Raw genomic sequence first — 22,161 nt, forward strand, 5'->3', positions numbered from 1 at the left:
AGGCACTCATCCAATCTCCCTCGCTCTCTGTTCGATGGCAATATTGGGCATATTGAGGGTGATGGAGCTACTCTTTCAGCTTTGTATCCGGGCAGAAGCTCGATTTTCACCCGCTTAAAGTTCGAGATCTCGCGCGCTGCTTTATAGAATGTGTCAGCAGCGTTAAGAGGGCGACAAATAAAACCCAGCTCTTGCACTATCTTCTTTGCTTTTGGCACTACCTTAATCCTGGAATAGAAGTCGGTATTGTAGCAAATTTCGTTGACCTCGTTGACAAGGACTTGTGAAGAGATGCGTCGGGAAAGAAAGTCCTTTAGGAAAGAGACCAGGCCGGTCACCTCTTTTACTGTTTTTAAGGAATTGATGAGTTGTTTGGCATGGTAGTCCAGGCGTGGGGTATAGTATTCGCTGAATTTCCTTTCCAGGTCCGGCTCAGGGCCCGGGATGAAAGGATCTGAGGCCGATGTTAAACCCAACGAGGAAGAAGACACATATGATGCCCAAGCTTACCCCTCACTGCTAGTTGTTCCAGCGTGCTTGCCAAACTTTCTAGGAGACTAATGTTCTTGTCTTTCCAGGAAGCGTTCCGTGACGCGAGAATAGTAACCTCCTCTTCTCCTTCCCGTATATACGTGCAAGTCACATAATGTGCATTCTTCTCATAGCACAACAACTCGGCCAGTCGATCTAGAAAGCACCTTTTCAAGTCCTTTGTACTTTCCGAAGCTAAAGGAGCGACAATGGCCGAGGATCCAAGTCCATGGTTGCCTAGTTTCTCATCACTTGAGCTTTCTGCGTCTTCAGATTCTGCATCGTCTTCGTCCTCTTTTCTTGCAAGGGGAGTACGCTGTTGGTGCTGGACCTGAATGATGGCAGCTAGCGTTGTGATCTGGGATTCTATCTCGTTTGGGAGATTCCAAACACCAGTCTCGAGGCCAGCTGGCGGGCGAGGCAGGTGGAGCTTCGTAACGTGTTTCATTCTGTTGTGAACAACAAGAGCTGCATGAAATAGAATCTATAATTCGGACCCTCGCTGGAATCTGAATCAGCGGATGGATTATAGCATGGTCAAAATCATGGTCAAGAGACAGACGTCAGTACTGGAGGCGGGGTTGTCGGGCGGGTGAATGCTACAACAGGGATGCTGCATGGAACGCTACAGAAACATAAACTCTTAGCTGAGTGGTCAGCCTCGAGATATTATCATGTGGTTAGCTGGCACCACGCATTTTACAACACATAGCGTGTGCTCAGTATGCCGTAGAAGGATATCTTTGCACAGCAAATCCATCCAGACCTAGCGCTATCAGTCTTGAGTACCAGCATCACATCCATCGCCTTACTAAGATATGCTATTCATGCCACCTCACCCCTAATCAGATTGAGTTCATCGTTGCGTATTGCTATGCGGAACATTCTATATTGACGTGACTACGTTGATAAAGTGTTTTGTTGGGCCAGCCATTCTGAATGGGTTGAACCTATTGCTGGTAAATGCTATGTCCAGGCTCTATGCGTTACCCCTGTCTATAACCTGCACCACTTGAAAGGTTGAATGATAACAGTGCTTTTGTTTCAAATATACAAACTCCACCTTTGAAAACTTTTTTTGGCGTTTATGCCGTAGCATACTCTTTCAGGTACGCGGCAAGCTTCTCAATGCCTGATTCGGGAATGGCATTGTAGTTCGACGCACGGATACCTTTACATCAAATCAGTCACGGTAGCCGACCACAGCTTTTAGTGTCACTTACCTCCGACGCTTCTGTGGCCCTTCAGGCCAGTGATTCCACGCTCGACAGCGCCCTTCAGGAAAGCCTTTTCGGCATCGTCGACGTTGCCACCCTGCGAAGATTAGCATCCGTCTCGAGACATCAGTTATATGGGCTGAGGGGCGTACCTTGATCACACGGAAGCAGGCGTTCATTCTTGAACGCACCTCCTTAGCGGGGACAACCTTGTACACCTCGGGGTAGGCGTCAAGCGTCTCATAGATGAGCTTCGCCTTTCTGTCGGCCACGGCCTGTTGTCCATCCACCTTATCGGGGAAGGCAGCAAGCAGCTTCTTCAAGACCTGGCCTGCAATATAGACACTAAATGCTGTCAGCGGGACCAACCCTGTAAGCTTGGTGGATCACTTACTCGAAGATCGGGAGAGTGTTGTACAAGCTGTTGTTCTTAGCCGCAACGGAGTAGTCGAGGATGGTGGGCGCAATCGGCAAGCCGAGCTTGCGCAGGATAGCAGGAGAGCAAGGGGTAGAAACAGGGGGCAAGAGGTCCTTCTTGATGATCACGCCCGTGATTCCGGCAACACCCAGGTTCTTCTGTCTTTTAGGGGTCAGTTAAAGTTCTGTCACGAAGATTGACCAGCCTTACGCTCCAAAGAAGATGATCGAGTAGTTCTAGGAATGGTCAGTATTGAACTGATTAGAATAACGGGGCTCGGGTACGTACCTGAACGGGGATACGTCTAGACAGGATGGTAGAAGAGAAGTCTCCAACGACAATGGGGTCCTCGTCGGTGCCCTTGGGCTCCAGAACCTTGGGGAAGCTGGGGAATTCAACACCATCGACAGTCTACGTGTGTAAGACGCGTTAGCGAGAATATCATGGTTGAGAAACTGTACACACCTCGTTCTCGCACTTGTAGACCATAGCAGCCTTGGGGCTCAGCTTCCAAGTCGACTCATCGGCGATCTTTCCGAACTTGCCGTCGTTAACGGTCCTGGAGTCGCTGGCGACGTTGACATATTCAGAGCCAAGAAGGCGAACAGCTTCCTGGCTGGCCTTCAGCGACCATCTGTGGGGCCATTTAGTATAGATTGTTCGATCGCTCTGGGCTTGGGTGACCATACGATCCAGTGACCAGGTAGTCCAGCTTCAATTCCGACTCGACCTTCTTGCGCAACTCGCTAATGACTTCATCCTCGCTGATATTGGCCTTCTCCTTGATAATCTGCTGTCTCTGCTTCTCAACCCAGATCGACACGAGGTTGTAAACGGTCGCATCGAATTGGCCGGATCCACCACCTTCAATCCATCAGCGAGTTGAAATTGCGAAGAGAGCTGAGGACAGCAATGTACCTTGCAGGAAGAGGATCTCATAGGTGTCGGGAATATCCAGGAAGTTAGCAAGGTCAGCCTTGGCGTTGTTCAGGATATTCGTCGCAATTTCGCTGCGATGACTGTGTTCTGCGACACCACTAGAAGTGCAGGTCAGATACGGTCGCAGATAAGATCGCACAGATCAGTGCCCCTCACAGTCCAGTGTCTTCGTAGTTCTGCAGCGCCTGGGCTGCTGTGGCGAGAACATCGGTGGGAAGACTGGCAGGGCCAGCACCCAGGTAGGTAATGTCTTCTCTTCTCATGATGATTGCAATTGCTGGTGTATTGTCTTGCTACAAGCGAACTGCAGAAGAATTTAAATGAAATGACGCGATCGGTGCTTGACTCATTAAGTCCGGGGCTACGCAAAGCGGCTTCCCGGGGGGTGTCTTGGGCCGGCCCTTCGTTTCCCCGGCGTGCCACAGGATTGCCCCTCGCCGGATAAAGAATGCTGTGGCATGTCAAGCCATCCTCGTGAGGCTTAGGCATGAGGCGCATGATAGTGCAAATAGTAAGGGGTGTATGACAGCATTGGATATACGCAGGTGTGACTCAATGTGTGACTCAAAATAGTAGGCCAAAGATATGCTGTGTAATATGTGCGGAAAGCAAAAAAGGAAATCTCCCCGACTGGGAGTCGAACCCAGGTCTCCCGCGCTTGTTCCCAACTGGGATTGACAAGCGGAAATCATGACCGTTAGACCATCGAGGATTGTTGAGGGAATTGTCACAATTTAGACTATATGATCCTGCAAAGTATGAGCTACTGATACTGACAAGTAGGGACGAGCCTCTTAAGGCCATGCTCCTTGCCAGTAGAGTAAAGGTCCGTTGCAGCTGCACACCATAACTAAAACCTCGTCTAGTGTAGGTGCATATTTCGACACTCGGAGTCCTGGGTACTAAGATACATGTAACTACATTACACTACGATCCTGCGTGTTTCATCAGATCCGCTTACCGAGTTCCTGAAATCATCACATCTCTCTGCTGCTTTGTCCCTCAATAGCAATAGTTGGCTACGCCTGTTTTTGTATACAGTATAAATAGCTATAGTGAAATGCTATATGTGTGCTGATGTTGCCCTTCCTTATTTGCTGCCCACTCGGCTAGTTGGTCGATCATTAAATTGTCGGATATATATTCTCATGCAAACCTGCTGCGAAGTCTGACCTCATGCGTCCACTGAAACTTCAACATGCCATCACAGTATCGTCTGATAGTACTACTAGTAAGTAGTAGCACTACATGAACTTATTGCACAATCACTTAAACAGAAAGAGAGATGATGTCGCCCGCAAGGCGCTAGCAATGTAAGACACCGTGACACGCCTTTGGTCACTTCAACACTGGTGAACCTATCGACAATCCCAACACTAGTATCTATAGGTCGCACAGCACACTATAGACCCCTCTCAAACTCCTACAATTGAAAACCAGCGGAATATGAAATTTCAGCAAATTCGGCACTGCTGATAGCACTACGTGCTGTCACGATGTCAACAGTATCATCTATGGAAGTGGAAAAGCAGGACCCACCAACTTATCAAGTGGGGCCGGCAGCCAGCAGGGCCCGATTCTACCACTCCCGAATTTAGCCAAAGCATCCAGCTGCCAACAACCATCTTACTCTACCAGAACTCCTTGGCATCTCCAAATAAACACACCAAGATGAGCACGATTGCTGTGGCCGGTGGAACTGGCGGCATAGGGAAGACCATAGTCGAGGCGTTGCTGCAGGAGCCCAAGTATCGGGTCATTGTCTTGACTCAAAGTGTACGACCCCATTGACGATGCTTCGCGCGCACTAACTCATCGAAAGTCAAGAGCCCCAAGGAGGATCCCGTTCTCGGGCGGACGCAGCAAATTCAGATCAATTATGATGATGTTGACTCTATTGTCCAAACGCTGGAGAAGCATGCGATACACACAATCATCTCCGCCATCGGAATCTACACGGAGGAAGCCAACCAATCCCAGATGAACCTAGTCCAGGCTGCCGAGAGGTCTAGTGCTACGAAAAGATTTGTGCCCAGCGAATATTCATTTATTCAAACCGAGGAGTATGTTCACCCTACTTGGTACTTACTAATGGCAAGTTTGCTAATGAAACAGTCTCCTACCCCACGATCCCAGCATTAAGTACTGGCTTGATGTAGCTGAAATGCTGAAGAAAACCAAGTTGCAGTATACTCGGGTCTGCCCCGGCGTCCTCATGGACTACTGGGGGATGCCTCGAGTGCGAACCAACATCCATCAACACGTTATCGGGATCGATGTAGCCAATTGCTGGGCCGGTATTCCCGGCGATGGCAATGACAAAATGAGCGTGACGTACTCGTACGACCTGGCAGCATATATCGTGAAGCTGCTTGATCTTGACGAGTGGCCTGAATTCAGCGTCTTTGCAGGAGATGATGTTACCTACAACGAGCTTCTTAAGCTTGCTGAGGAGGCCAGAGGTATGTATTTCGAGCATCTACAAAGGAATTTGACTAACTTGACCAGGCAAAAAATTCGACGTTATCTACGACAGTGCCGAGAAGATTAAAGAAGGCCAGGTCACAGTGCCACCGTTTCTCACCGGATATTCTGAGGCGGAGGCTCTAGAGATGACCGTGCTGGTGAGCCGACTCACCATTGCCGGCGCTTTCGATCTACCAAAGGAGCGTATGAATTCTATGTTTCCCGATATTCAGCCCATCAAGATGAGGGAGTTTCTCATTAATACATGGAAGGATGAGGTATAATCATGGATAGATCATATTGAGTGAATGATATATCTAGTAGTTTCTATGCTGAGACTTGGTAATTGCAAAAGAATGGTATATCAACATCACCTGCCCAGGCATTGCTCCCCACCCACCCCATAGTAAGTAATCGATCCTATTGGGCGCATAAAATATCATCAATGGCCAGGAACCCAATCAAAGATCTTCGTCGTCATCCCCATCCATGGCTCCCTTGAAGGGGTTATCGAATACTAACACATGATCATCACCTGCAAAGATATTAGCATATCCTCCATCTACCACGTGCGTAGGGGCACAGCATACAGTCAATTGTGTCCGCATCACTTTCTGCATCAGTGATATGTCCAACCGCATTTACAATATGTGATGTCACATTGTTGAGGTGTAGCATATCTATCAAGGATTCCCCGTTCTCCTGCGGTGGCTGGCTCAACGCTGGTGTTGGGACTTGAGTCTCGTGTTCGGACATTGTACGATGTGTTGTAGTATTATGACAGTGTCTAATGCCGAGGTAAGGAAGTCTCTGAACAGGATAGCATATCAATAGTGGCTAATCACAACCAGGTCTGCAGAACGTCAAGATTTATACCCATAACATCAATGACTGGTTGCCACCAATTATGCTGTGCAGTCTGACATCAGCGAAAGCTAAAGCCTGTTTCCTTCAAAAGAACTTGAACATTGTTCGACAGATAAAGCCTTAGGGTTTATTTACTGTGCTATAAAACCAAGATCTTTGTGAAGGCTCTCTTGACAAATTCGGTAAGAGGGTCTGTGTTTAGAGTACATCTTATTCGTTCGTTATATGGAGAAGAAACATTATCGAGCACCAAGCGCTAACCCGGGGTAATAGCTAATCCGGAGCCACCCATAATATCATCACCGTCTTGTAACATAACCTTAGAACATCAGATAACTTTTCAATCGAAATCCTCCACATCCCATGTTGAATCCGGCGGTCCATCTGTGATACCAATTAGCCACCTTCTATCTTCCATCATCACAACCAAGAGATAGCATACAGCCGTCTTGAATAGAAAGCAAATACCCAATAGTCTCAATCAAACTCGGCGAGTCCTCCGTAGGAGGGACCTCCTCGATGAGCTCCTCCAGGCTAGGAGAACTGTGATTTTGACCCCCAAGCTCAGGTTCAGGCTTCCTGACTTCTTCAACTGTGATGCCCATAGTATTCTTCTTAGATGTGGTGGACATGACGATGAATGTGCCCCCTTAGGGAGACTATCGATAGATAGATAGATATTAGAGAGAGACACTCAATAGTGTAGTTTCTCGGTAGAGCACTGTGTAGCGCAGGTACTAGCTACAACTCCTTCCCTCCATCACGCATCAAAATTCGCCATCACAGCCAACTTAAATAGCGTGCAACTACACCCAAAATATTAAGTCTTGACATCAGAAAGATAATCCATAACCTAGGCTCATTGGGCAGGGTAGACTGGTAGCTTTAATTACTCGCGACAAAAAAGGTGAAGTCATGGGATCACTAGTGAACTCTCGACTAGCCGAGGGGAGCGTGCTCAATTTTGTGTCTGTCATCGGGTCTTGATGGAAGCTTGCTGGTCAATCCGGGGTAGCTGCCCTTGGTTGATATTCCAGGATTCATGGGGCGGGTGGCCTGATAAGGTACGACCAAACCTAGTTCCAAACCGTGGCAGATCGACTCTGGGGACGTTCTAATAATCTGGAACCGATGCCAGGGGAGGAATATGGTTGGGCTTCTGAGATTGGGAGGAGCTGCTGATTCATTGAATCTGATCGTTAGCTGAAGAAGAAATAGCGACTGGATCCGGATGGTCCCGAAGTGCTTGCTTCTTGTGTGTTTGTGGTGTCCACTCTTTCAGCAGCACATGACCTACCCTTGTGTACTTGGCTCACTAAACGTGCGACTAATTGGGTGTTCACAGACGACATGTCTTTCTAAGCGCCCGACCGGCGGCCTGATCAATACACACACTCAATAGAGCCAAAAAAGAAATAGCAAAGAGAACAGAACTTTTTTCCTGAGGAAAGAAAAACGAAAAAAGAAAGGATTCAAGGCCCGAGCCGCGGATCGAACGCGGGACCTCTCGCAGATATGCTTGGGTTTGTATCCCTAAGCGAGAATCATACCACTAGACCACCCGGGCTTGATATATTATGCTGCTCTGTTTTTTGGTATAACAATGGGGAGGATATGAATTCTTGAGCTTGACATTCCTCCAAGCTAAACAATAGACGGTTGCACCTGCCAAATACCATTCAAGATATCAACATAGTTCCTAAACCCCTAAATTCAATCATTAGATTTAGTCCTTGGGTAGTGTGCGGAAACAGAAGGGGTAAGTATGATGTCAAACCTTTCCACAAGGAGAAACACTCACCTCACAGTACCTTTTCTCCGTTCCATATCACACCCGGTAACACCATCAAGCAATCATGCAATCAAAATATTACTGTATCGGTGCAGGATTCTGCGGGACAGTCTGGACCCTCGCTGAAGTTGGTCTAGCCATCAAGCGAGAGGATGGCGGTCCAGACAGGTCCCTCGCTAATGATTATGCTATGAACCAGCGAGTTCTTCGGTGTCTCTCGCGACTGACAGACATCAAAAGTCGAAGATCCTGTGACTATCAGGCATTTCCCCAAGTTCGGGTCTCACAGTGTCATCGCTTCATCCCCCCAAGCGATCGGTGGTGGTCGGAAAATCTTCCTCTCTTTCCATCGCAACACTCACCCTGCAATGCCATTGTCTCAGACCGCATTCCCCCATTTCCTGAGCAGACTAGAGAGCTCATTGTCAACAAATACTGCAATCCAAAGATACAAATGGAGATACTGACAAGCGCAGCCAATAGAGACTGTCTGATACGGCCGTATCTGGGTAGGCGACGGACGCAGAGGACTGAAATCAACAGACCCTCGAGATTTGCGGCTTTCTCACTGCGAAACTACCCATTACATGAAGACCAGATGGAAGACATTGGTATTCCAACCGAAGACATGCAGAAATATGCGCGAATGATGGGTGAAGCATTAGCAACTCTACACTGGCTCGGCGAGATGGACGGAAATGATATTGAATTTGTCCTGGCTCCTCTTCCATTCGATGAACAGCAACCTAACACCGACATAATCACCAATGTCCTCGGTCAGCATACTATGTGGATGCTGGACTTCGATTTATGTCAGCCTATGCCCATGTGCGATGATGGGGTCCAGCAGGCCGTTACTGCTTTTTGGCGTAATGACCCCTTCTACCCCCGACCGCAGAGAGAGCTGTGGGATGTATTTCGCGAGCAATACCTGATAAGTAGCGAGACCATCATTTCTGGGTATAATCAGGTCGATATAGATCAGCGACTGTCGCTTGCTCGAAGATTTATTGAATTGGTTGAGACAAACTAGGAGTACTACAGAGTGGCTTCAGATCATGACAATTCAACGAAATCCATATGGACGGGAAATGGCCTTTTATGAGTATGCGGTGACACGTATGGCCGTGATGTGTTGTAGCAGGCTGCATTAGGCATCGGTCCGGATACCACTATTTACTGGGCGGTCTGAGGCCTAGAACGGAAAGCGACACGAAGCAGGCACGGATCAGAATCTAGCTCCCCTACTTTCCTGCATGCCATACAAATCTTATGCGAAACGAATAAGGCTGCAGATTTAACAAGCTCCAACAAGGCGTTTGCTCCTCGACATATGGTTATCTTGGGGCCGGAGGACTAGGATGAAACCGGACTAGCTGGCTGCAAGGGAAGTAGATCAGCCCAGCTGTCCCTGCGGATGTCAGACGGTCAGTCGCTTGACTCAGAGGAGGTACCTGGATGACACAAGAGTCCAATAAATCACCGACCTTGCAGGCGGACGAATCGCGACCGTTCTCTCTGCTTATCTTCCGACACTTACGTGGACGTTAAATATCAACTTGACTCGGACTCCGATCGTGTATCCATAGAGCTCGGACTAATCTATCAAGCAAGCGCCATGCCAGGATTTTCCCTTATAACCGAGACTTATTATAGCGCCATGACCAGGATGCCTTCATGGCCAAGTGGGAACTGCACATATCAGAGCCACGAACCGTGGCACCACTCATGTGACGTAATGTCGATCCATGCGATTTGGGTGTCGCGGACCCGGTGACAGGGGTCGCTCCAAGTCACCCCAAGTCTGGGCCCCGTGTCCTGGAGGACCGTGTGTTGGCATTCCGATGGCGCGGGGTTTTTCTTATAACGGTGCTCGGATCCTTTCTCCCCTTCGTGTTGTTGTCTTTCTTTCTTCGTTAGACGCGGATTCTTCTTCAGAAGCTGGAATCCCGCTTCCCGTTCTTCTTGTCTCACGACATCAACCTATGGAAAGATTTCGTCGCTAACAGGTCGCGCGGGTACGCTTCTCTTGCAGTACCGCAGCGATCTCCCTCCGCTTGAAGAGACCTCTCGTCGATCGACAGGGAATGTTTCAAGCACTTCGACAGTGACTATAATCGTCTACTTCCTCGGTACCATAAGGGCAGTCTCAGGTATGCGTTTGCAAGTGGCGTCGTCAATGATCAAATCGGATAAAGACGCTAATGATTTTCTAGTTCTGATCAGCACCCCGCCCGAGCATATTTGCCAGTCGACCAGTGGTACGAAGATACGATACTATCAGACACCTTGTCAAACACAATGGCACAGCCGGCTGAAAGTTCGGTGAGCTACGGGCTTACCAGGAAAAGCCATATGGGGGGAGAATGCATTCTGAAGCGCTTTTCGCAATGGTTTTGGTCGGTGTGGATGATCGCCGGGTCTGGGACCCACGATGCCCTTGCGGATCCCGCGAATCACCCCAGAGCGACAAACGGTGCCTCCACAAAGACGAACGGTTGTGCTGGCACAGCAAGAGATGGTTTGTCTGCCACTGGAGAATGGGATACAGGACTGCGGGAACGGTCCTCCGAAAACGAGCATGGTTATCCTTGCAAGGCATGCCAGACATGGGGCGTTGTTTGCGACCAGCAGAGACCGCGCTGCTCGCATTGCTTGGATCAGCAGATACTGTGCTTTTATGTGGCACCTCTGCAAAAACCACCGAAGCGGTCAACCAAGTCGCGTTCCCGCCACGTTGAATTAGTAAATTCACCGCCACGTCTACTGGCAACTTGACTATAATGAATCATGAGTGAATGGAGATACTTTGGTGGAACATTTGACGGAGCTCTTCTTTCTATCATCGCGATAGTTTATTTTCCGGCCGATAAGATAGGCATGTGCCTTAGATAGCTCTATCGCCCAGTCACCCCACATGCGGGGGAACGACTGGCATAAGGTTGCTCGTGGAAGTGACATTCGGGGCCAAATGACTGATCACATACCGTACATTCCCATATGCTGGATCCGGACGAACAGTAGCATGGTGAGGACATGGACGATTCGCCACCGTTCCCTATGGCGAATATCCAACGTGGACCAAAGCGACTGCTTCCAAATCAAACAAAAGACCGTGCAAGCTTAAGATTTCACTGATCGGATGTAACTTAGTCGTTCCCCGCGAATCGTTGATTTACTTACCTCGGATACTTGTTTCCAACGTGTGCCATTGCTAGCAGTCGTCGGAGCACTGTCAGCCGATTCCCCCGCCACAAGGTAGCACCTATTTAGAGATGGATTCTCTACGAAAGCACAAACTAGACTTTGGATCTGACTTCTTCATTAATAACAAAGACGCACAAGGTGTGTTTCAAGGTTAGTTGCCCTGCTTAGGCAATCCCGCTTACCGTTCATTTGTCCATCAAGTTGATCAACGTGAATGAACAGATGGAAGCAGAATACATTCGAATTGCAGAAGCAATTCAACAAGAAGCTCGCAAGAATGACAAGAAGCGGCTTCTCGTTGCTATAGCTGGAATACCAGGCTCTGGCAAGACAACCACAGCCTCAGCTGTCGCTCAACAACTCCGAGCCGAGTCGCAACCAAACAAAATAGCCCTCGTTTCCATGGACGGCTTCCATTTGTCGCGGGCGGCATTGGACATACTCCCTAATCGGGAAGAAGCATATATCCGGCGTGGTGCACCATGGACCTTTGATGCAGTGCGTTTCGTTACGTTTGTTCAACAGCTACGACAGTGGGCAGATTCTACCCCGTTTCCCACAGACGGAGGCTCATCATCTGACGCTACTTCAATATATGCACCGTCGTTTGATCATGAGGCCAAAGACCCCATTGAAAATGGCATGATTGTTACAAGCGATGCCTCGATTATCATTATCGAAGGCAACTATCTCCTGTTAAACGAAGAACACTGGCGTGATGTCTCGCAACTAGTCGACTATCGCATATTTGTCGATGCAGACTTGCAGGAAGCTAGGGGAAGAGTCGCTCGACGTCATGTTAGTGCGGGGATTGAGAAGACGCTGGAAGATGGTTTTCGTCGTGTCGACAGCAATGACTATCTGAATGCGCTGCATATCCAGGGGAAACTGATACGGCCTGATATGGTGGTTAAGAGTGTGGAATTGACATAGACATCATTTCGTGTACACATCTACAATACAAAGCGCTCATAATGGGACATCTTCACACTGAAAGGAAGCTAGATTCGGGCGATGATCGGAGCGGACTCTTTACTCCTTGATCTTGCTTTTGTGAAAAACATCTACGAACCGAATTAGTTATTGCGCACCATGAGGACAAGACAGACCAGACACTCACCCGGAATCTCCGGCATCCAACGAACCCTACTCTGACAGAAAAACTCTCCCTTCGGCGGCAACACTTCCGGATCATCCAATGTCCCTACACAAATATACCGGAAATCATTCTTGACAGCATCCTGTCCAAGACCCATTAGCAGAGCACTTATGCCACTCCCACAAACGAGCCCCCCTAGAGCGAACGAACATACCCCATACTCGCAAATATAGCTCCCACAATCCCCACAAAACTCCCGATGTATTATACTTCCGGACCCATTATCACCCACGTATTCCTTAAGCTTACCGGATGTGATCTGAAGGGCATCTTTGGGGACCTTGGCGGTTAGACCGTAGTTTGTTCCGAAAGCTTTCTATAACCCCGAAATATGTTAGTCAATTGAACACCCTGTGGACAAAGTTAAGGTGTAGATCGTAGATCAGAACCGTGGAGCTATCTGGCTAACCTTGCAGCTGCTGCAATGACAGAGGGACGTGCGGGCATCGTCGGGAGACGAGAGGTTGAGGTTATAGGTGATTTTGTGACAGAAGCAGGAACCAGGGTAGGATTGCATTTTGGTTAAGTATCGATGGGTTTGATGATATAGAGCGATTCTTCTTGGTACGTTATGTGCAGTAATTGAATTAAAATCATTGTTGAGGTTATAATTGAGAATTCTGGGATTGTTGTATAGAGCGATGCGCCTGACGAATGTTGACGTCACGGCAGGACTGCCCCGTCGCAGAAAGACACTCATGATCGGCGCGGACATTTTATCTCTGGCAATTGGGCAAATTCCTTTAATCTCTTATCAAAAATACGAGATAATAATGGAAAAGCACATGAGAGCAAGCTAATGACCATGGCACAAGCTATATCAGCCCTCGATAATCATCGTAAGATTGATTGTCTGTCATGGACGCAGCGATAGCGTGATGTGACCATGACCGAATAAATCCCCTCATTTCTTTCGGCAGTTACCCGATCAGCTGACGCTCTGCGACTGTTTGTCCCATCTTTATATTCCCCGACTATCGCCGTCTTCTATTCATTCTTTTTTTGTCAAGAAACGGTGGTCCCGCCCCACGCGTATGCTGATCAGCCGAAAGGCTTATTCCTTCTCTCTGTACATGCCGCATCGTACATAGAAGTTTCACCAGGCGTAGTTTACCCGCCACTTTCACAATGTCGCACAAGGAACAACCTCACGAGTCGCAACTTGAGAAGCGCGCTGTCGTTTCCTCCTTTATCTTCCACTTCCCAAAGGGCCATTCTGAAAAACCTGTCGTTGCGCTGTTCAAGCGCAGCGATAAGGTGCGAACGTACAGGTTGGTTTACCCCGCACTCTTTGATTGCTGTAGACTTCCCACTGATTGTTGTGACGCAGCCATCATCTCGCTCCTATATCCGGCAGCATAAGTCGCAGCGACAATTCACCCCTTGAAGCCGCTTGGCGCGAACTAGCGGAAGAAACCTCCCTCGACGAATCTTCGCTCACACACTGGCGCACAGGGAAGCCGTTTACCTTTGAAGATCAATCCGTTAATCGCGAGTGGACCGTCCATCCGTTCGCATTCAAGCTCAAAGACACATCAGAAGGCGGAAAGGGTGAAAGCGCTATTAAGATAGACTGGGAACATGAGGGATGGGAATGGTACGATCCGCAATCGGTATTAGACAGGGAAGAATTGGAAATTGTACCGCGTCTAAAAGACTCTCTTCGACGAGTCTGGTTCGAAGGAGAATTGAACGAGCGCGCAGCAAAGGCACTTTCACTCGGTCTAGAGCGTCTACGAAGCGACCATGAGAGTGGAGCACAGGAATTAACTGCCATCGCGCTAGTGGCCTTCCGGGATTTCATCGTCCAGACGCAAGACGAGATCAATAGTGAGGAGTGGTGGAAGACAGTTCGCATGGCAGCGTGGCATGTTATCAAGAATGGCCGAGAAAGCATGGGCGCGGCGACAATGAATGCCCTGATTGCCGTTCTAGATGAGATAAAGGACATACTCGGCGACGAGAAGACAAACTCGCAGCACAAGTGGGAACGGGTCCTGAATGTGCTCGATCACCATATCAAGTCTCGGAAGAGTCGTCAAACGCAAGTGAAGGATGCGTTTGCGAATTACATTCGCTTCAAGTTTCTGCATCATGGGGAAACTTTGGATAAGCTCACTATTTTGACTGTTTCAGCTAGCTCAACTATCCGGGACAGTATATTGGAAGCATATGCGTCACTGGACATCCGAAAGCTGGAACTCCGTATCCTCGAGTCGAGGCCACTATTCGAAGGCACAAGTATCGGCTCATCCATTCTCAGCAACTTCAAGTCACGATTCCTCGAAACCCCCGGTAAGGGACTGAAAGTGAAAATATACACAGACGCATCTGCTGCATTGGCCGCAGCCGACGTGGATCTATTACTTCTCGGTGCAGACCGCATATCCGGCACAAAGGGGGTGAGCAACAAGACGGGGTCATTACCAGCCGTGCTTTGCACGAAACACGTCAGCCCTAATGCACAGATTGCTGTCCTCAGCGACCTCGAAAAGATCAATTGTGTCGGGAGTATGATCGACGATGACCACCACGAAGACAACGATCCGATGGAGGTCATCAGTGCCTGGCGCAACGATGGCGTCAAGGCAGTGAGAGTGCTAGAAGATGGCATGAAAGGAGCTGATGCAGAGGGGTCGTCGACTGTCGAGGTGAAGAACATATACTTCGAATGGGTGCCGTTGTATATGGTTGATGCGTTTGTTAGTGAAGAGGGCGTCATGGATGAGAGCCGCATCCGGGAGAGATCAAAGCAGTTGGGAGAGACGGTTAATAGGTTTTTCGAGGACTTGTAAAGCTGCCATGGTGATTTGAGGTCTTGGAACGGGATAATATTAGTGAAGCGAAGCATATTATAATATCTACTATCAGAAGCTATATCCTACCATATTACTCTAATGCAAACAGGTCACTTCCTCAAAAACGTCAGCGCAGCCAAACACAACGCATCCACCCCCGTCCTCAGTGTCGGCTGCACCACCGGGGCAAAAAGCGCCGAATGATTGCCCGGAATCTCCTCAATCTTCCCTTCCGCCGCGGCCCTATCCCAAACCTCCTGATCCACACCTCCAAGAAGCCAAAAGCAACTTGGAATATCCCGACACGTAGCGAGGGTACTAAAGTCCTCGGCGATATTAGTCCTCGGCACATCAGGATCGAAATCCTCAAAATGCTCCCCAAACGTCTCCGCAACCCTCCTCGCCACATCCCCATCATTCACCGTCGGCGGAAACCTCCTCGTCGGCGTAAATACCGGCGGCGCAGGCGACCCACTAGCTGCACACTCGGCCTGGACAATCCTCTTAATCCCCGCAATAATTTGCTCTCTAACCTCCGACCTCACAGACCTAAAATCCACGCCAATCTCTGCCCGATCCGCAATGATATTCTCCGTCTGGCCCGCCTGCAAACTCCCCACCGTGAGGACCGCCAAATCCGACGGATTAATTTCCCTGCTCACAATACTCTGTAACCTGACCACGATATGCGCCGCAAGCAACACCGGATCAACAGTCTGATGCGGCTGCGAGCCATGCCCGCCCCGTCCAAACACCGTGATCTTCATACTATCCGCCGCGGCCATAATGGCTCCCACGCGGGACGCGACACTCCCGGCCCGCATGCGCATGACATGCTGGCCGAGCACCACATCCGGCACGGGAATGCGCGAGTAAAGCCCATCGTCGACCATGGCTTGCGCGCCGCCTCCGCGCTCTTCGTCCGGCTGGAATAGCACGATGAGCGTCCCGTTCCAGGCATCGCGCAGCTTGACCAGGGTTTCGGCCGCCGCGAGAAGACAGGTGATGTGCACGTCGTGCCCGCAGGCGTGCATGACGGGGCGGTCATTGCCCTCTGTGTCATGCATGGTGATGGTACTGGCGTAGGGGAGGTTGGTTAGTTCCTTGACCGGGAGGGCGTCCATGTCTGCGCGGAGCAGGACGGTTTGGTGGGGTTTGTCCTCGTCGGTGACATTGCGGAAGACGCCGGCGAGACCGTAGCCGCCGATGTGGGTGTGGATGTCGAAGACGCCGAGTTGGGTGAGATGCGCGGCGAGTTTTTCGGAGGTGTGTTTCTCTTGGCGGGAGAGTTCGGGGTGCGCGTGGAAGTATTTGTAGAGGTCTTCGTAGGGGGTGAGGTCTAGGGGGGATGAATTGAGGAGGGATGATATGGTGGTGGTGGTGGTGGTGGTGGTGGTGGTGGAGTGAGTCATTGTTGGTTGTGGGTTGCGGGTGGTTGTTTAGATTGATTGATTATTAGTGGTGGGTAGGTTAATGTGGCAGGGATGAAGAGAGATGGATGTCAGTGTAAATTGGAGGTTAATGAAGCTAACTAGTCCGTAATGGATCTAGTTTGGTCACTAAAGTTGTAACTAATATTGCATGATAATGAAGTGGTATTTTTAGTCTTCTATGTGACTAACGGCAGATCTTTGACTGTATACAGAGTGCAAACTGCACATTGCAAAGAGTTCAAGGTCAATGCTTAACCCCTCACAGTATGTGTTGCTTATAACGACCTTTATGATCTACTTCTAGCAGGCAATTACCAACTCGCCAACCAATCAATGCGCATGAATGTACTATCAATGTTTCTCGTCATCTAAATAAATCAAGGCTAACGCCCTCACCGCTTTTCCCCACAACTTTTTGCCGCTGTCACTCCACATTGACACTGGCTATCGATAACCAAAGCTCTCCAGATAAACATCGCTCTATTTTACAATATACACACACAAGAAGACAAAAGAGGGATAAGGAGGGAAAGTTTGACCAAGGAAAGGAGAAACAATGCTGACTAGGAACGGACTACTTCATTCATTGATCACGTCCAGATTCTGCCTGCAGCAAGATTAAAGATCATAACAACCAATATCACAAGCTGTTAGGGGATTTGCAAGCGACACGTGAGAAAGATAGCACGGAGTGCCCATGCCGGACCCCGAATTTTCTTTCCAAGCAAGCCAGGAGTTTCGGCGTCATAACTTCGGTCCAAAACCAACCCTTTCAAATCATCGGCCATCTGGTACTCCGACGTCCGTGTTAGCCGCTCAAACTATGTTTAGATTTCCGCTCCCGAACGCCGAGCTGTAAGCCCCGAACCCCGTAGTTGTTATAGGGCGTCCAATAATTCTGCGACACAGAGATTCGACCTCATTTGAGATGCGCAGCATATTGGGCTTATTAGAGTTGTTTCGTTTTTGGATACTAATAATTTATTAGAAATTGATAAAGCCTGATACTAATTTGAACATTACTTCAGAAATCAATTACTGTGATATCCTATTACAGGTCTGCCTGTATCTGGATCACTTATCTAATTTTGTATGGATTAGATGTTATGATAATAATTCTTCTTGTATTGATAGTGCTGTATTACTTCATATTGCTTAGTATATACTATTCTATGAAGTTGAAGTGAACTTAATGGTAGTATTCAGGACTATATTTCCCTATCACGGACTATATAATACCTACATAACTAGTATCTTAAGGCATTGTGTTGTCATTCGCGCCAACGCATCGACACAATTTGTTGGAGCCGGTCTCAACGGATATGCACTTCCCGCCTGGCGGAGCTAAATTTGCGTCTCTTTCAAGGGAAGAGATAGTGCCCTTCGCTTTGAATTGGACGCAAGGTCGGACGCAGGAGGAAAAGGACATAACCGAGGCTAGTTACCTCCCCCGCCTTCCTACGGTCGGTCTTTCTATCATCTACTATATATGCGGGGATTCGTTCTTCAAGTTAGATGGTAGGGTTTGCTTCTTGCCACGCTCCATCTCATCATCGCCCAGCTATTGAGCACAAAAACTATATCATTCAAAGATGGCTCTCAACAAGTTTCTACAGACCGACCGTGAGACATACCCCTATGTCTTCATGAAGAATGTTGACATTCCCTTGAAAAATCCTGGCAAAGGAGTCGTCCGCGGCAACGTATATCTGCCCAAAGACGCCACGCCATTTGGCTCGCAAACCTACCCGGTGGTCGCAACCTACGGTCCCTGTTTGTATACCTGCTAGCAAGTGATCCAATGCACCTCTAACATGGTTCTAGATGGCAAAGACGTGCCGTATTCCGTCTTTAATCGGAGTAGCTTCGACGAGGTGAACCCGCAGCACAAATCCGCCCATTCAGCATGGGAAACCCCCGACCCAGGGTTTTGGACCCAGCGGGGATACATCGTCGTGAGAGTGGACGAGACAGGAACTGGGCAGAGTCCCGGACAATTGGATGTCCTGTCCCGTGCGACCAGCGAGACATTTTTTGACGTGATCGAGTGGGCTGCCCAGCAGGAATGGTCAACCGGCAAGGTCGGCTTGCTTGGGGTCAGCTACTATGCCGCAACGCAGTGGAGTGTGGCAGCCCGCAGACCCAAGGGGCTGACCGCGATTATTCCCTGGGAGGGCTTCAGTGACTATAACCGAGAGGCTGTTCGTCATGGTGGCATCCTCGCAGATCAATTTATGGGTTGGTCAACCCCCTTGATGTGCCCCAGCATTTCGCGATATTGACTGCACCGGCCGTTTGGGGCGCCGTACAGAGATTTGGTGGTCTCGTCAAGTACTACCCAATCAATATGGCACCCCCGGTCGCTGGGGTGACCCGACCCTCGAAGGGGACCTGGATTCGGAGACCCGGGCCCAAAACCTGGCTGGCTTGACCGTCAACACCGTCCGGTATCCGTTCGCGGACGACGATTACAACAAATCTCGAGTGTTTGCCATTGAGGATGTTGAAATCCCTCTTCTCAGCGTAGCCAACTGGGTAAGTCATCAACGAGGCCTGCTATGAATCCCGCGCGTGTACTAACGTGAAGGGCTAGGGTGGTATCTTGCTGCACCTGCGTGGCAATGTGGTCGGATGGACGCGAGCGTCTTCTCGATACAAGTTTCTGCGCTTCGTTGTCGGCCGACATGATTTACCCTTCTACTGGGAACAATCGGCGGAGCTACAACGGTCATTCCTGGATTGCTTTTTGAAAGATGACGACCATGCGGGCTGGAAAACGAACCAGCCCCGGGTCTATCTCACTCTGCGGAACAAGGATTGCGATCCCAGAAACGAATTGGACCAGCCTGGTCGCGCCGAGGCAGACTGGCCTATTCCCGACACCCAGTATACCAAGTTTTTCCTTACGCCCAAGCGTACTCTGTCTACCATACCCGCTGAGACAACGGGCACCTGTTCCTACGATGCGCTCCAGGGGTAAGCCACTCCTCTCTTGACACATCACTACCCTGTTGTGATCTAATTTCCGGTCAACATAGGGACCCTATCCAATTCCATTATAAGACCAGCTCCTCACTCGAAATAACGGGGCATATTATTGCACACTTGACCATCTCCGCATCCCGACTCACTCCTAGTGATGCACCCCCTTCTGATATAGACATTTTCGTCACCCTGCGCAAGCTGGATAAAGACGGGAACGAAGTGTTCCATACAGGGACCGTCGGCGATCCGGTTCCCGTTGTCAAGGGTTGGCTGCGTGTTTCGCACCGCAAAGTGGATGAGACAGATCCTCTGCACCGCCATTACCTGCCATATCGCAGTTACTCCCGTGCAGATGTGCTGCCGGTGGTTGAGAATAACAAGTATCCGGTTGACGTGGAGATGTGGCCGACTAACACCGTGCTGGAAGCCGGAGAATCACTCGTGCTTGAAATTGCGGGTCACGACACGCAGGGTGTGGGCTTGTTTTCGCATCAGCACCCAGAGGATCGCGCCCCAAGCACGTTTGCCGGCCTAAACCATGTAGAGGTCGGCAGGGATAGTAGTTGGATTTCACTGCCCGTCATTCCACCGCGGAACTAGCACCCGGAATTTAAGGTAGGAATAGGAATGGGAAGTGTTCCCCGCCTAAGGTAGCGGTACTAATGGGAACCTTCTCAGCCCCTTCAATATATCGCCATCTACACGGAACTGGTCGCTGAGGATGAGCACATTGTCTGCCGGGAGAGCGGCCATGTCTCAGGCCTCCGCTGCAGTGATCTCCCAGGGCTGTCTTGTCGATTGTACCCACACGTCTCCGTCCAACGTTATCCGCATCCTCAATAGTATGTCCATGAGTGGCCTAACCGCTGTGGTAGGTCATACGGTCAACCTATTCAACGTTCAGTTGACCACGTTCCTGCACTTGGCTGAGCCCATGGACCCGGCGAAGCCTTGGGGGCCCTCCACGCAGATACCTGTCCTCTTCGTCTGGTCGTCACTTCATCCACAAGATGCTTTTCACCTTTATCAATTCTCTCAAGGCGCTCGTGCAAGGTATCAAGGGTAACCCTGTACGGCACAGTGGGCATTTACGCCTCTATCGGCAACCTGACTACGGCCACGTACGACGCATCAGTCCCAGCGACGTCCCGGAAGGCTGGAAGTGCACAAAAGCTTTGTGCACCTCACACAGAGTTGAGAATGAGCCCCTGAGAACAGTATCTGTCCTGACCAGTGACAAAGAGGTGAAATCGTTACCTTTTATTGACTTTTGAGGTTTTATGTTGTGAAGTTATATCTCTCGCTTGACCGGATTTTGTTGTGTCCCAAAGCGTCACACTGAATACTACCTCCATCACGCCCTTTGTCTGATGGGTATAAACCTATACATGAATGCGTTACATATGATATCTAGCCTGTACTCAGTTCTGTTTTCTCTTCGGTTACTACCCGTGTAATACTTCGGCGCGTAGTCTAATCCCTAAGCTCGACGGTGGTTAGCTTACTGTATTAGGCTGGACTACTTGGACAAGTCAAATAAGATCGCGTGATATGTGTTCAAGCTCACTCCCCATAGAGAAGAGTAGTTATCATAACTACAGTGAAAGTGACTACGTCTGTTTGCATGATCTGAAAATTCCAGCTTATAGATACAGCCATCCTAGATTACGACGTCACCATGTATATTGGCACGATTGATGAGATCAGCTCGGAGGTTGAGATAAGTGCGCGTGGTATGCTGAATCAGCTTTTGGACACTTCTTGAACATATTGGAAAAGTACCGTGCATCTATTTTGGACATTCTAGACGAACAACAGACAGCTGTAACAAAGTCTTTGTGGTAAACCACTAGTGCAGCCAGCAATATCAAACGGAAAGAAATAGCCGATTTTTTTTTCCCTCCGCAAGTCTCAGTCAAGTTTCCTCGAGCAAGTCGGCGGTCGACCACCGGTCTTTTTCTCTGCACCGTGTTTCTTCTGCTCGTGCCTATTCAATCCCTTCTGAGATCCGTAGCTCTTCGAACACAAATTGCAACAAAACGACTTTGTTGACGCTGCAGGACTTGGCCCCCGGCTCTGATACTGCGTTGGCTTTGGCAGGAGTGGTCGAAAACAGCCCTGAGCTCTTCCACTTACAGGAAGCGTGGAATCCGAAGTGCAGTCTGGGCTCCTGTAGGGTCAGTTAGTGAGTCACTACCTCTAAGTGATCAGTACAGGGTACAAACAAATAGCCGCTCGCAGGGACGGGCAAGGACGAGTCGGGGAGAGGAGGGCAGTCGTTATTATCAACTTCCGACGGGGCAACGAACTGATATGGAGGGGTAGGGTTGTTTAAAAGAGGGTCCACCG

General features: G+C 49.4%; 12 protein-coding genes and 2 non-coding genes across 14 annotated transcripts in view; 6 read left to right on the forward strand and 8 right to left on the reverse strand.

Annotated features, from left to right (window-relative positions):
• Positions 1 to 1,067: 1,067 nt before the first annotated feature.
• BDQ94DRAFT_145533 (O-phospho-L-serine:2-oxoglutarate transaminase) lies at positions 1,068 to 3,436 on the reverse strand. The gene is made up of 10 exons (XM_026766660.1): positions 3,262 to 3,436; positions 3,085 to 3,203; positions 2,856 to 3,030; positions 2,632 to 2,800; positions 2,455 to 2,577; positions 2,377 to 2,402; positions 2,143 to 2,328; positions 1,901 to 2,093; positions 1,755 to 1,845; positions 1,068 to 1,702 (listed from the first exon to the last, which is right to left on the reverse strand). Exons 1-10 carry the CDS (start codon positions 3,366 to 3,368, stop codon positions 1,617 to 1,619), a joined length of 1,275 nt encoding a protein of 424 aa, XP_026625170.1. The 5' UTR covers positions 3,369 to 3,436; the 3' UTR covers positions 1,068 to 1,616.
• A 291-nt stretch (positions 3,437 to 3,727) lies between these two features.
• BDQ94DRAFT_t170 lies at positions 3,728 to 3,817 on the reverse strand. Its single transcript has one exon. It is a non-coding gene; the product is annotated as a tRNA-Asp (tRNA).
• Positions 3,818 to 4,776: 959 nt separating this feature from the next.
• On the forward strand, positions 4,777 to 5,855 carry BDQ94DRAFT_171407 (uncharacterized protein; the record flags this gene model as incomplete). The annotated part of the gene is made up of 4 exons (XM_026771761.1): positions 4,777 to 4,881; positions 4,933 to 5,168; positions 5,221 to 5,567; positions 5,614 to 5,855. The coding sequence occupies 4 exons, from the start codon at positions 4,777 to 4,779 to the stop codon at positions 5,853 to 5,855; spliced, it is 930 nt and encodes a 309-aa protein (XP_026625171.1).
• A 177-nt stretch (positions 5,856 to 6,032) lies between these two features.
• Positions 6,033 to 6,327, reverse strand: BDQ94DRAFT_171408 (uncharacterized protein; the record flags this gene model as incomplete). Its single annotated transcript, XM_026771762.1, has 2 exons — positions 6,033 to 6,106; positions 6,162 to 6,327. 2 exons carry the CDS (start codon positions 6,325 to 6,327, stop codon positions 6,033 to 6,035), a joined length of 240 nt encoding a protein of 79 aa, XP_026625172.1.
• A 252-nt stretch (positions 6,328 to 6,579) lies between these two features.
• Positions 6,580 to 7,644, reverse strand: BDQ94DRAFT_145540 (uncharacterized protein). The gene is made up of 2 exons (XM_026766661.1): positions 6,881 to 7,644; positions 6,580 to 6,822 (listed from the first exon to the last, which is right to left on the reverse strand). Exons 1-2 carry the CDS (start codon positions 7,068 to 7,070, stop codon positions 6,779 to 6,781), a joined length of 234 nt encoding a protein of 77 aa, XP_026625173.1. The 5' UTR covers positions 7,071 to 7,644; the 3' UTR covers positions 6,580 to 6,778.
• A 270-nt stretch (positions 7,645 to 7,914) lies between these two features.
• On the reverse strand, positions 7,915 to 8,005 carry BDQ94DRAFT_t169. Its single transcript has one exon. It is a non-coding gene; the product is annotated as a tRNA-Pro (tRNA).
• An 823-nt stretch (positions 8,006 to 8,828) lies between these two features.
• BDQ94DRAFT_171410 (zinc finger protein) lies at positions 8,829 to 9,263 on the forward strand (the record flags this gene model as incomplete). The annotated part of the gene is made up of 1 exon (XM_026771763.1): positions 8,829 to 9,263. One exon carries the CDS (start codon positions 8,829 to 8,831, stop codon positions 9,261 to 9,263), a length of 435 nt encoding a protein of 144 aa, XP_026625174.1.
• A 1,097-nt stretch (positions 9,264 to 10,360) lies between these two features.
• BDQ94DRAFT_145544 (uncharacterized protein) lies at positions 10,361 to 11,542 on the forward strand. The gene has a single exon (XM_026766662.1). The coding sequence runs from the start codon at positions 10,532 to 10,534 to the stop codon at positions 11,006 to 11,008; it is 477 nt and encodes a 158-aa protein (XP_026625175.1). The 5' UTR covers positions 10,361 to 10,531; the 3' UTR covers positions 11,009 to 11,542.
• Position 11,543: 1 nt separating this feature from the next.
• BDQ94DRAFT_145545 (phosphoribulokinase/uridine kinase family protein) lies at positions 11,544 to 13,028 on the forward strand. Its single transcript, XM_026766663.1, has 4 exons — positions 11,544 to 11,585; positions 11,658 to 12,501; positions 12,558 to 12,678; positions 12,751 to 13,028. Exon 2 carries the CDS (start codon positions 11,660 to 11,662, stop codon positions 12,368 to 12,370), a length of 711 nt encoding a protein of 236 aa, XP_026625176.1. The 5' UTR covers positions 11,544 to 11,585; positions 11,658 to 11,659; the 3' UTR covers positions 12,371 to 12,501; positions 12,558 to 12,678; positions 12,751 to 13,028.
• BDQ94DRAFT_171412 (GFA family protein) lies at positions 12,470 to 13,113 on the reverse strand (the record flags this gene model as incomplete). The annotated part of the gene is made up of 4 exons (XM_026771764.1): positions 12,470 to 12,501; positions 12,558 to 12,678; positions 12,751 to 12,912; positions 13,006 to 13,113. The coding sequence occupies 4 exons, from the start codon at positions 13,111 to 13,113 to the stop codon at positions 12,470 to 12,472; spliced, it is 423 nt and encodes a 140-aa protein (XP_026625177.1).
• Positions 13,114 to 13,580: 467 nt separating this feature from the next.
• BDQ94DRAFT_50319 (translation initiation factor eIF-2B subunit family protein) lies at positions 13,581 to 15,493 on the forward strand. Its single transcript, XM_026775922.1, has 2 exons — positions 13,581 to 13,867; positions 13,927 to 15,493. Exons 1-2 carry the CDS (start codon positions 13,725 to 13,727, stop codon positions 15,389 to 15,391), a joined length of 1,608 nt encoding a protein of 535 aa, XP_026625178.1. The 5' UTR covers positions 13,581 to 13,724; the 3' UTR covers positions 15,392 to 15,493.
• On the reverse strand, positions 15,448 to 16,966 carry BDQ94DRAFT_50322 (M20 family metallopeptidase). Its single transcript, XM_026775923.1, has one exon. The coding sequence runs from the start codon at positions 16,804 to 16,806 to the stop codon at positions 15,505 to 15,507; it is 1,302 nt and encodes a 433-aa protein (XP_026625179.1). The 5' UTR covers positions 16,807 to 16,966; the 3' UTR covers positions 15,448 to 15,504.
• Positions 16,967 to 18,419: 1,453 nt separating this feature from the next.
• On the forward strand, positions 18,420 to 20,412 carry BDQ94DRAFT_160179 (X-Pro dipeptidyl-peptidase protein; the record flags this gene model as incomplete). Its single annotated transcript, XM_026769181.1, has 5 exons — positions 18,420 to 18,600; positions 18,652 to 19,065; positions 19,139 to 19,362; positions 19,421 to 19,803; positions 19,866 to 20,412. The coding sequence occupies 5 exons, from the start codon at positions 18,420 to 18,422 to the stop codon at positions 20,410 to 20,412; spliced, it is 1,749 nt and encodes a 582-aa protein (XP_026625180.1).
• A 1,011-nt stretch (positions 20,413 to 21,423) lies between these two features.
• BDQ94DRAFT_145550 (C2H2-type zinc finger protein) overlaps positions 21,424 to 22,161 on the reverse strand; it is a 1,735-nt gene continuing 997 nt past the window's right edge. Inside the window, exons 3-4 of the mRNA XM_026766664.1 lie at positions 22,038 to 22,120; positions 21,424 to 21,982 (exon numbers count right to left, since the gene is read on the reverse strand). Coding sequence (XP_026625181.1) covers positions 21,724 to 21,982; positions 22,038 to 22,120 — 342 coding nt within the window. The 3' untranslated portion in view covers positions 21,424 to 21,723. The remainder of the gene's footprint in view (positions 21,983 to 22,037; positions 22,121 to 22,161) is intronic.

The sequence above is a fragment of the Aspergillus welwitschiae genome (assembly GCF_003344945.1).
Source record: "Aspergillus welwitschiae strain CBS 139.54b unplaced genomic scaffold BDQ94scaffold_20, whole genome shotgun sequence".
Taxonomy (NCBI): domain Eukaryota; kingdom Fungi; phylum Ascomycota; class Eurotiomycetes; order Eurotiales; family Aspergillaceae; genus Aspergillus; species Aspergillus welwitschiae.